The sequence below is a fragment of the Pseudophryne corroboree genome, chromosome 2 (assembly GCF_028390025.1).
Source record: "Pseudophryne corroboree isolate aPseCor3 chromosome 2, aPseCor3.hap2, whole genome shotgun sequence".
NCBI lineage: Eukaryota > Metazoa > Chordata > Amphibia > Anura > Myobatrachidae > Pseudophryne > Pseudophryne corroboree.
This window is the reverse complement of record NC_086445.1, coordinates 1,051,402,249-1,051,414,504: the sequence shown is the minus strand read 5'-3', so window position 1 is coordinate 1,051,414,504 and position 12,256 is coordinate 1,051,402,249. Positions and strand designations below refer to the sequence as shown.

The 12,256-nt window shown below is 58.6% G+C and overlaps 1 protein-coding gene across 1 annotated transcript in view; it reads left to right on the top strand.

The window, feature by feature from the left end:
- CASQ2 (calsequestrin 2) overlaps positions 1–12,256 on the top strand; it is a 180,114-nt gene that overhangs the window by 88,408 nt on the left and 79,450 nt on the right. The window contains exons 2-3 of the mRNA XM_063956896.1: positions 10,990–11,074; positions 11,542–11,642. Of these exons, the coding sequence (XP_063812966.1) occupies positions 10,990–11,074; positions 11,542–11,642 (186 nt within the window). The remainder of the gene's footprint in view (positions 1–10,989; positions 11,075–11,541; positions 11,643–12,256) is intronic.

The window sequence follows — 12,256 nt, the reverse complement described above, 5'->3', positions numbered from 1 at the left end:
ATCATCCCCCAGCTCACCCTCCTGTATCAGCCCCGGCTCACCCTCCTGTATCATCCCCCGGCTCACCCTCCTGTATCATCCCCCGGCTCACCCTCCTGTATCAGCCCCGGCTCACCCTCCTGTATCATCCCCCGGCTCACCCTCCTGTATCATCCCCCGGCTCACCCTCCTGTATCATCCCCCGGCTCACCCTCCTCACCCTCCTGTATCATCCCCCGGCTCACCCTCCTGTATCATCCCCCGGCTCACCCTTCTGTATCATCCCCCGGCTCACCCTCCTGTATCATCCCCCGGCTCACCCTCCTGTATCATCCCCCGGCTCACCCTCCTGTATCATCCCCCGGCTCACCCTTCTATATCATCCCCGGCTCACCCTCCTGTATCATCCCTCACCCTCCTGTATCATCCCCCGGCTCCCCCTCCTGTATCATCCCCTGGCTCACCCTTCTATATCATCCCCGGCTCACCCTCCTGTATCATCCCTCACCCTCCTGTATCATCCCCCGGCTCACCCTCCTGTATCATCCCCCGGCTCACCCTCCTGTATCATCCCCCGGCTCACCCTCCTGTATCAGCCCCCGGCTCACCCTCCTGTATCATCCCCCGGCTCACCCTCCTGTATCATCCCCCGGCTCACCCTCCTGTATCATCCCCCGGCTCCCCCTCCTGTATCATCCCCCGGCTCACCCTCCTGTATCATCCCCCGGCTCACCCTCCTGTATCATCCCCCGGCTCATCCCCCGGCTCACCCTCCTGTATCAGCCCCGGCTCACCCTCCTGTATCATCCCCCGGCTCATCCCCCGGCTCACCCTCCTGTATCATCCCCCGGCTCACCCTCCTATATCATCCCCCAGCTCACCCTCCTGTATCAGCCCCGGCTCACCCTCCTGTATCATCCCCCGGCTCACCCTCCTGTATCATCCCCCGGCTCACCCTCCTGTATCAGCCCCGGCTCACCCTCCTTTATCATCCCCCGGCTCACCCTCCTGTATCATCCCCCGGCTCACTCTCCTGTATCATCCCCGGCTCACCCTTCTGTATCATCCCCCGGCTCACCCTCCTGTATCATCCCCCGGCTCACCCTCCTCACCCTCCTGTATCATCCCCCGGCTCACCCTCCTGTATCATATTCCGGCTCACCCTCCTGTATCATCACCCGGCTCACCCTCCTGTATCATCCCCCGGCTCACCGTCCTGTATTATCCCACGGCTCACCCTCCTGTATCATCCCCCGGCTCACCCTCCTGTATCATCCCCCGGCTCACCATCCTGTATTATCCCACGGCTCACCCTCCTGTATCATCCCCCGGCTCACCCTCCTGTATCATCCCCCGGCTCACCGTCCTGTATTATCCCACGGCTCACCCTCCTGTATCATCCCCCGGCTCACCCTCCTGTATCATCCCCCGGCTCACCCTCCTGTATTATCCCACGGCTCACCCTCCTGTATCAGCCCCCGGCTCACCCTCCTGTATCATCCCCCGGCTCACCCTCCTGTATCATCCCCCGGCTCCCCCTCCTGTATCATCCCCCGGCTCACCCTCCTGTATCATCCCCCGGGTCACCCTTCTGTATCATCCCCCGGCTCACCCTCCTGTATCATCCCCCGGCTCACCCTTCTGTATCATCCCCCGGCTCCCACTCCTGTATCATCCCCCGGCTCACCCTCCTCACCCTCCTGTATCATCCCCTGGCTCACCCTTCTGTATCATCCCCCGGCTCCCCCTCCTGTATCATCCCCCGGCTCACCCTCCTGTATCATCCCCCGGGTCACCCTTCTGTATCATCCCCCGGCTCACCCTCCTGTATCATCCCCCGGCTCACCCTCCTGTATCATCCCCCGGCTCACCCTTCTGTATCATCCCCCGGCTCACCCTCCTGTATCATCCCCGGCTCACCCTCCTGTATCATCCCTCACCCTCCTGTATCATCCCCCGGCTCACCCTCCTGTATCATCCCCCGGCTCACCCTCCTGTATCATCCCCCGGCTCACCCTCCTGTATCATCCCTCACCCTCCTGTATCAGCCCCCAGCTCACCCTCCTGTATCATCCCCCGGCTCACCCTCCTGTATCATCCCCCGGCTCACCCTCCTGTATCATCCCCGGCTCACCCTCCTGTATCATCCCCCCGGCTCACCCTCCTGTATCATCCCCCGGCTCACCCTTCTGTATCATCCCCCGGCTCACCCTTCTGTATCATCCCCCGGCTCACCCTCCTGTATCATCCCCCGGCTCACCCTCCTGTATCATCCCCCGGCTCACCCTCCTGTATCATCCCCCGGCTCACCCTCCTGTATCAGCCCCCGGCTCACCCTCCGGTATCATCCCCCGGCTCACCCTCCTGTATCATCCCCCGGCTCACCCTCCAGTATCATCCCCCGGCTCACCCTCCTGTATCATCCCCCGGCTCACCCTCCTCACCCTCATGTATCATCCCCCGGCTCACCCTCCTGTATCATCCCCCGGCTCACCCTCCTGTATCATCCCCCGGCTCACCCTTCTGTATCATCCCCCGGCTCACCCTCCTGTATCATCCCCCGGCTCACCGTCCTGTATCATCCCACGGCTCACCCTCCTGTATCAGCCCCCGGCTCACCCTCCTGTATCATCCCCCGGCTCACCCTCCTGTATCATCCCCCGGCTCACCGTCCTGTATCATCCCCCGGCTCACCGTCCTGTATCATCCCCCGGCTCACCCTCCTGTATCATCCCCCGGCTCACCCTCCTGTATCATCCCCCGGCTCACCGTCCTGTATCATCCCACGGCTCACCCTCCTGTATCAGCCCCCGGCTCACCCTCCTGTATCATCCCCCAGCTCACCCTCCTGTATCAGCCCCGGCTCACCCTCCTGTATCATCCCCCGGCTCACCCTCCTGTATCATCCCCCGGCTCACCCTCCTGTATCAGCCCCGGCTCACCCTCCTGTATCAGCCCCGGCTCACCCTCCTGTATCATCCCCCGGCTCACCCTCCTGTATCAGCCCCCGGCTCACCGTCCTGTATCATCCCCCGGCTCACCCTCCTGTATCATCCCCCGGCTCACCCTCCTGTATCATCCCCCGGCTCACCGTCCTGTATCATCCCACGGCTCACCCTCCTGTATCATCCCCCGGCTCACCCTCCTGTATCAGCCCCCGGCTCACCGTCCTGTATCATCCCACGGCTCACCCTCCTGTATCAGCCCCCGGCTCACCCTCCTGTATCATCCCCCAGCTCACCCTCCTGTATCAGCCCCGGCTCACCCTCCTGTATCATCCCCTGGCTCACCCTCCTGTATCAGCCCCGGCTCACCCTCCTGTATCAGCCCCGGCTCACCCTTCTGTATCATCCCCCGGCTCACCCTCCTGTATCATCCCCCGGCTCACCCTCCTGTATCAGCCCCGGCTCACCCTCCTGTATCAGCCCCGGCTCACCCTCCTGTATCAGCCCCCGGCTCACCGTCCTGTATCATCCCACGGCTCACCCTCCTGTATCAGCCCCCGGCTCACCCTCCTGTATCATCCCCCAGCTCACCCTCCTGTATCAGCCCCGGCTCACCCTCCTGTATCATCCCCCGGCTCACCCTTCTGTATCATCCCCCGGCTCACCCTCCTGTATCAGCCCCGGCTCACCCTCCTGTATCATCCCCCGGCTCACCCTCCTGTATCATCCCCCGGCTCACCCTCCTGTATCATCCCCCGGCTCACCCTCCTGTATCATCCCCCGGCTCACCCTCCTGTATCATCCCCCGGCTCACCCTTCTGTATCATCCCCCGGCTCACCCTCCTGTATCATCCCCCAGCTCACCCTCCTGTATCATCCCCCGGCTCACCCTCCTGTATCATCCCCCGGCTCACCCTTCTATATCATCCACGGCTCACCCTCCTGTATCATCCCTCACCCTCCTGTATCATCCCCCGGCTACCCCTCCTGTATCATCCCCTGGCTCACCCTTCTGTATCATCCCCGGCTCACCCTCCTGTATCATCCCTCACCCTCCTGTATCATCCCCCGGCTCACCCTCCTGTATCATCCCCCGGCTCACCCTCCTGTATCATCCCCCGGCTCACCCTCCTGTATCATCCCCCGGCTCACCCTCCTGTATCATCCCCCGGCTCACCCTCCTGTATCAGCCCCCGGCTCACCCTCCTGTATCATCCCCCGGCTCACCCTCCTGTATCATCCCCCGGCTCACCCTCCTGTATCATCCCCCGGCTCACCCTCCTGTATCATCCCCCGGCTCATCCCCCGGCTCACCCTCCTGTATCAGCCCCGGCTCACCCTCCTGTATCATCCCCCGGCTCATCCCCCGGCTCACCCTCCTGTATCATCCCCCGGCTCACCCTCCTATATCATCCCCCAGCTCACCCTCCTGTATCAGCCCCGGCTCACCCTCCTGTATCATCCCCCGGCTCACCCTCCTGTATCATCCCCCGGCTCACCCTCCTGTATCAGCCCCGGCTCACCCTCCTGTATCATCCCCCGGCTCACCCTCCTGTATCATCCCCCGGCTCACTCTCCTGTATCATCCCCGGCTCACCCTTCTGTATCATCCCCCGTCTCACCCTCCTGTATCATCCCCCGGCTCACCCTCCTCACCCTCCTGTATCATCCCCCGGCTCACCCTCCTGTATCATCCCCCGGCTCACCGTCCTGTATTATCCCACGGCTCACCCTCCTGTATCATCCCCCGGCTCACCCTCCTGTATTATCCCACGGCTCACCCTCCTGTATCAGCCCCCGGCTCACCCTCCTGTATCATCCCCCGGCTCACCCTCCTGTATCATCCCCCGGCTCCCCCTCCTGTATCATCCCCCGGCTCACCCTCCTGTATCATCCCCCGGGTCACCCTTCTGTATCATCCCCCGGCTCACCCTCCTGTATCATCCCCCGGCTCACCCTTCTGTATCATCCCCCGGCTCCCCCTCCTGTATCATCCCCCGGCTCACCCTCCTCACCCTCCTGTATCATCCCCCGGCTCACCCTTCTGTATCATCCCCCGGCTCCCCCTCCTGTATCATCCCCCGGCTCACCCTTCTATATCATCCCCGGCTCACCCTCCTGTATCATCCCTCACCCTCCTGTATCATCCCCCGGCTCCCCCTCCTGTATCATCCCCTGGCTCACCCTTCTATATCATCCCCGGCTCCCCCTCCTGTATCATCCCCCTGCTCACCCTCCTGTATCATCCCCCGGCTCACCCTTCTGTATCATCCCCGGCTCACCCTCCTGTATCAGCCCCCGGCTCACCCTCCTGTATCATCCCCCGGCTCACCCTCCTGTATCAGCCCCGGCTCAACCTCCTGTATCAGCCCCCGGCTCACCCTCCTGTATCATCCCCCGGCTCCCCCTCCTGTATCATCCCCCGGCTCCCCCTCCTGTATCATCCCCCGGCTCACCCTCCTGTATCATCCCCCGGCTCACCCTCCTGTATCATCCCCCGGCTCACCCTCCTGTATCATCCCCCGGCTCACCCTCCTGTATCATCCCCCGGCTCCCGGCTCACCCTCCTGTATCATCCCCCGGCTCACCCTCCTGTATCATCCCTCAGCTCACCCTCCTGTATCATCCTTGGCTCACCCTCCTGTATCAGCCCCTGGCTCACCCTCCTGTATCATCCCCCGGCTCACCCTCCTGTATCATCCCCCGGCTCACCCTCCTGTATCATCCCCCGGCTCACCCTCCTGTATCATCCCCCGGCTCACCCTTCTGTATCATCCCCCGGCTCACCCTTCTGTATCATCCCCGGCTCACCCTCCTGTATCATCCCCCGGCTCACCCTTCTGTATCATCCCCTGGCTCACCCTTCTGTATCATCCCCCGGCTCACCCTCCTGTATCATCCCCTGGCTCACCCTTCTGTATCATCCCCCGGCTCACCCTTCTATATCATCCCCGGCTCACCCTCCTGTATCATCCCTCACCCTCCTGTATCATCCCCCGGCTCCCCCTCCTGTATCATCCCCTGGCTCACCCTTCTATATCATCCCCGGCTCCCCCTCCTGTATCATCCCCCTGCTCACCCTCCTGTATCATCCCCCGGCTCACCCTTCTGTATCATCCCCGGCTCACCCTCCTGTATCAGCCCCCGGCTCACCCTCCTGTATCATCCCCCGGCTCACCCTCCTGTATCAGCCCCGGCTCAACCTCCTGTATCAGCCCCCGGCTCACCCTCCTGTATCATCCCCCGGCTCCCCCTCCTGTATCATCCCCCGGCTCCCCCTCCTGTATCATCCCCCGGCTCACCCTCCTGTATCATCCCCCGGCTCACCCTCCTGTATCATCCCCCGGCTCACCCTCCTGTATCATCCCCCGGCTCACCCTCCTGTATCATCCCCCGGCTCCCGGCTCACCCTCCTGTATCATCCCCCGGCTCACCCTCCTGTATCATCCCTCAGCTCACCCTCCTGTATCATCCTTGGCTCACCCTCCTGTATCAGCCCCTGGCTCACCCTCCTGTATCATCCCCCGGCTCACCCTCCTGTATCATCCCCCGGCTCACCCTCCTGTATCATCCCCCGGCTCACCCTCCTGTATCATCCCCCGGCTCACCCTTCTGTATCATCCCCCGGCTCACCCTTCTGTATCATCCCCCGGCTCACCCTCCTGTATCATCCCCCGGCTCACCCTTCTGTATCATCCCCTGGCTCACCCTTCTGTATCATCCCCCGGCTCACCCTCCTGTATCATCCCCTGGCTCACCCTTCTGTATCATCCCCCGGCTCACCCTCCTGTATCATCCCCCGGCTCACCCTCCTGTATCATCCCCCGGCTCACCCTCCTGTATCATCCCCCGGCTCACCCTCCTGTATCATCCCCCGGCTCACCCTCCTGTATCAGCCCCCAGCTCACCCTCCTGTATCATCCCCCGGCTCACCCTCCTGTATCAGCACCCGGCTCACCCTCCTGTATGAGCCCCCAGCTCACCCTCCTGTATCAGCCCCCGGCTCACCCTCCTGTATGAGCCCCCAGCTCACCCTCCTGGATCAGCCCCCGGCTCACCCTCCTGTATCATCCCCCGGCTCACCCTCCTGTATCATCCCCCGGCTCACCCTCCTGTATGGGCCCCCAGCTCACCCTCCTGTATCATCCCCCAGGTCACCCTCCTGTATGAGCCCCCAGCTCACCCTCCTGTATCAGCCCCCAGCTCACCCTCCTGGATCAGCCCCCGGCTCACCCTCCTGTATCATCCCCCGGCTCACCCTCCTGTATCATCCCCCGGCTCACCCTCCTGTATCAGCCCCCAGCTCACCCTCCTGTATCATCCCCCGGCTCACCCTCCTGTATCATCCCCCGGCTCACCCTCCTGTATCAGCCCCCAGCTCACCTGACCTACCTACTCCCCACACTGTTACTCCATGCCCCCAGAGGTTACCAGGGTGCGGCACACAGAGCCGTGACCGAGACTCCAGCGCTAACCCTGGCAGGCAATGAGGAACCCACTGTCTCCACTTCATGACAGGAAGAGACGCATGTGGCTGTGGGCATCACCTGTACACGAGGTCTAGGCTGGTACCTTTGTTGGATGGGGTGGTAGTAAAAAGCAGCATAACTGTCTCAGGACTGCCAACTATGTGCTGAGATATTCTGTATATAGTGATAAGGAGGTGCAGGGATTCCCCATCAGGGACAAATGTAATCTCGGTAGACGTGGGAAATACAGGGTGTAGCAATGCCCTGGAGATACATTTATTTCAATGACCCATTCGTTTCAATGTGGCTTCCACATGCAGGGCACAGCCCAACTGGAACGGGAAAGCTGACGTGTAAAAGAGCAAATGTTTTTGTTTAAAAAAAAAAGGGTGATGAGGTGGCGGAGAGCATGCGGGTGATGAGGTGGTGAAGAGCTTGCAGGTGATTAAGTGGAGGAGAGCATGCGTGTGATGAGGTGGAGGAGAGCTTGCAGGTGATAAGGTGGAGGAGAACATGCGGGTGATGAGGTGGTGGAGAGCATGCGGGTGATGAGGTGGAGGAGAGCATGCGTGTGATGAGGTGGTGAAGAGCTTGCAGGTGATAAGGTGGAGAGCATGCGGGTGATGAGGTGGTGGAGAGCATGCGGGTGATGAGGTGGAGGAGAGCATGCGGGTGATGAGGTGGTGGAGAGCATGCGGGTGATGAGGTGGTGAAGAGCTTGCAGGTGATAAGGTGGAGGAGAGCATGCGGGTGATGAGGTGGTGGACAGCATGCGGGTGATGAGGTGGAGGAGAGCATGCGGGTGATGAGGTGGTGAAGAGCTTGCAGGTGATAAGGTGGAGGAGAGCATGCGGGTGATGAGGTGGTGGAGAGTGAACGGGTGATGAGATGGTGAAGAGCTTTCAGATGATGAGGCGAAGGAGAGCATGCAGGTGATGAGGTGGAGGAGAGCGTGCAGGTGATGAGGTGGAGGAGAGCGTGCAGGTGATGAGGTGGAGGAGAGCGTGCAGATGATGAGGTGAAGGAGAGTGTGTGGGTGATGAGGTGGAGGAGAGCATGCGGGTGATGAGGTGGAAGAGAACATGCGGGTGATGAGGTGGAAGAGAGCATGCGGGTAATGAGGTGGAGGAGAGCGTGCGGGTAATGAGGTGGCGGAGAGCATGTGGGTGATGATGTGGAGGAGAGTGAGCGGGTGATGAGATGGTGGAGAGCTTTCAGATGATGTGGTGGAGGAGAGCGTATGGGTGATGAGGTGAAGAAAAGCTTGCAGATGATGAGGCGAAGGAGAGCATGCAGGTGATGAGGTGGAGGAGAGCGTGCAGATGATGAGGTGAAGGAGAGTGTGTGGGTGATGAGGTGGAGGAGAGCATGCGGGTGATGAGGTGGAGAGCGTGCAGATGATGTGGTGGAGGAGAGCATGCAGGTGATGAGGTGGAGGAGAACCGTGCATATGATGAGGTAAAGGAGAGTGTGTGGGTGATGAGGTGGAGGAGAGCATGCGGGTGATGAGGTGGAGGAGAGCGTGCAGATGATGAGGTGAAGGAGAGTGTGTGGGTGATGAGGTGGAGGAGAGGATGCGGGTGATGAGGTGGAGGAGAGCATGCGGGTGATGAGGTGGAGGAGAGCATGCGGGTGATGAGGTGGAAGAGAGCATGCGGGTGATGAGGTGGAAGAGAGCATGCGGGTGATGAGGTGGAGGAGAGTGAGTGGGTGATGAGGTGAATGAGAGTGAGCGGGTGATGAGGTGGTGGAGAGCTTTTAGATGATGAGGTGGAGGAGAGCATGTGGGTGATGAGGTGGAGGAGAGCATGCGGGTGATGAGGTGGAGGAGAGCATGCGGGTGATGAGGTGGAGGAGAGCGTGCAGGTGATAAGGTGGAGTAGAGCATGCGGCTGATGAGGTGGAGGAGAGCATGCGGGTGATGAGGTGGAGGAGAGCATGTGGGTGATGAGGTGGAGGAGAGTGAGCGGGTGATGAGGTGGTGGAGAGCTTTTAGATGATGAGGTGGCGGAGAGCATGTGGGTGATGAGGTGGAGGAGAGCATGCGGGTGATGAGGTGGAGGAGAGCATGCGGGTGATGAGGTGGAGGAGAGCGTGCGGGTAATGAGGTGGCGGAGAGCATGTTGGTGATGAGGTGGAGGAGAGCGTGCAGGTGATGAGGTGGAGGAGAGTGAGCGGGTGATGAGATGAGGAGAGCTTTCAAATTATGTGGTGGAGGAGAGCGTATGGGTGATGAGGTGCAGAAAAGCTTGCAGATGATGAGGCAAAAGAGAGTGTGTGGGTGAAGAGGTGGAGGAGAGCGTGCAGGTGATGAGGTGAAGGAGAGTGTGTGGGTGATGAGGTGGAGGAGAGCGTGCAGATGATGAGGTGGAGAGTGTGTGGGTGATGAGGTGGTCGAGAGCGTGCAGGTAATGAGGTGGAGGAGAGCGTGCAGATGATGAGGTGGAGAGTGTGTGGGTGATGAGGTGGTCGAGAGCATGCAGGTAATGAGGTGGAGGAGAGCGTGCAGATGATGAGGTGGAGAGTGTGTGGGTGATGAGGTGGTCGAGAGCGTGCAGGTAATGAGGTGGAGGGGAGTGTGCCAATGATGAGGTGATGTGTGGGTGATGAGGTGGAGGAAAGCGTGCTGGTGATGAGGTGGCGGAGAGCATGTGGGTGATGAGGTGGAGGAGAGCGTGCAGATGATGAGGTTAAGGAGAGTGAGCGGGTGATGAGATGGAGGAGAGCTTTCAAATTATGTGGTGGAGGAGAGCGTATGGGTGATGAGGTGCAGAAAAGCTTGCAGATGATGAGGCGAAGGAGAGTGTGTGGGTGAAGAGGTGGAGGAGAGCGTGCAGATGATGAGGTGAAGGAGAGTGTGTGGGTGATGAGGTGGAGGAGAGCGTGCAGATGATGAGGTGGAGAGTGTGTGGGTGATGAGGTGGTCGAGAGCGTGCGGGTAATGAGGTGGAGGGGAGTGTGCCAATGATGAGGTGGAGGAGAATGTGTGGGTGATGAGGTGGAGGAAATCGTGCTGCTGATGAGGTGGCAGGGAGCATGTGGGTGATGAGGTGGAGGAGAGCGTGTGGGTGAGGTGGTGAAGAGCTTGCGGGTGATGAGGTGGAGGAGAGTGTGCAGGTGATAAGGTGGAGGAGAGCGTGTGCGTGATGAGGTGGTGGAGTGATGAGGTGGAAGTGAGCATGCGTTTGATGAGGTGGAGGAGAGGGTCCAGGTGATGAGGTGGAGGAGAGCGTGTGGGTGATGAGGTGGTGGAGTGATGAGGTGGAAGTGAGCATGCGTGTGATGAAGTGGAGGAGAGCGTGTGGGTGATGAGGTGGAAGTGAGCATGCGTGTGATGAGGTGGAGCAGAGTATGTGGGTGATGAGGTGGAGGAGAGTATGCATCTATATGTGACAGCAAATCTCACAATATAGCAGCCCCCAAATATCTCCGATATCTGCTGCAGAACTCCTGTAATACACCCAGGGGATGCTGACATTTGAGGGTATCCCATGAGGGTATCCCCTGTATATGACATACAGTACAGTACTGGTGAGTGTCGCTTTACATTAATATGGAGTGTATCAGTCTAGTCATTCAGTAATCATGTCTTACAGCTGGCCGCACAGGTTCTGGACAAGAAACACGTTGGTTTTGGACTTCTGGATCCAACAAAGAATCCAAAGGTTGCAAAGAAACTTGGTACGTTCTGTATATTACAGGTGAAACTCAGAAAATTATAATATTGTACAAACGTTAATTTATTTCAGTAATTCAACTTAAAATGTAAAACTAATATATTATATAGACATGCAAAGTGAGATATTTCAACTTTCAAGCGTTTATTTGTTAGCATTTTATGATTGTGGCTTACAGCTTAAGAAAACCCCAAATTCAAAATCTAAGAACATTAGAACAGCATGGATTCTATCAGCCGGTGGCACTGCTGAGGTGTCATGGAAGACCCGGATGCTTCAATAGCGGCCTTCAGCTCTTCTGCATTGTTCCGTCTCAAGTCTCTCATCTTTCTCTTGGCAGTGCCCCATAGGTTCAGGTCAGATGAGGAGAGGATTGTCAGGAAAAGGCCATTCACAAGTGGGGGGCAGCTTGTGTCACATTGTGTATGGGCATGTTGTACTCTCAAGGTTCCGCTGTTTGTGTATTTGCAGGGTGTACAGAGGAAGGGAGCCTCTACGCCTTTAAAGAAGACAATGTGATAGAGTTTGATGGGGAGATGGCGGCTGACGTGCTGGTGGATTTCTTGCTGGATGTAAGTTCAGGGTCTCTGTATACGTCACACAGCAAGGGCCAGATTAACAATGCGGCCCAGGACCATGAGGCCCTTAATCTGGTTCTGCGCACAGCAAGCTGCATAATGATGCATGTAGTCTAATTTCCATAAATCCAGCATGTACAGTATGTATAAGGAATGTATACAATATATATATATATACCATCCTCTATGCAGTCCGGCACTCACCTCCCCCAGCAAGCTACTGGCTCCGGTGCCCTCCTTAGAGGTGTTTGATGCCTCAATGCACGTGAAGAAGAAAGGCCGCACTCGGAGACTTGGAAGATTAGGTGAAACCCCCTTCTTCAGGAAAAACCGAAACACATGTGCACTTGTGTTTTGGTCTTTCCTGAAGAAGGGGGTGCGTCCCCCGAAACGTTGAAGTGATTAAACACTTTATGGTTTGTTTCATCTAATCTTCCAAGTCTCCGAGTGCCGCCTTTCTTCTCCACGTGTGTATATATATATATATATATATATATATTGCTAGTAGTGGTGGTAAATGGCGCTGAGTCCTTCTTATAACGACCTATCCTTTCCGCAGTGATAAATTTCCAGTGTCTAGAGTACACTCCCCCAATATTCTATTTCGT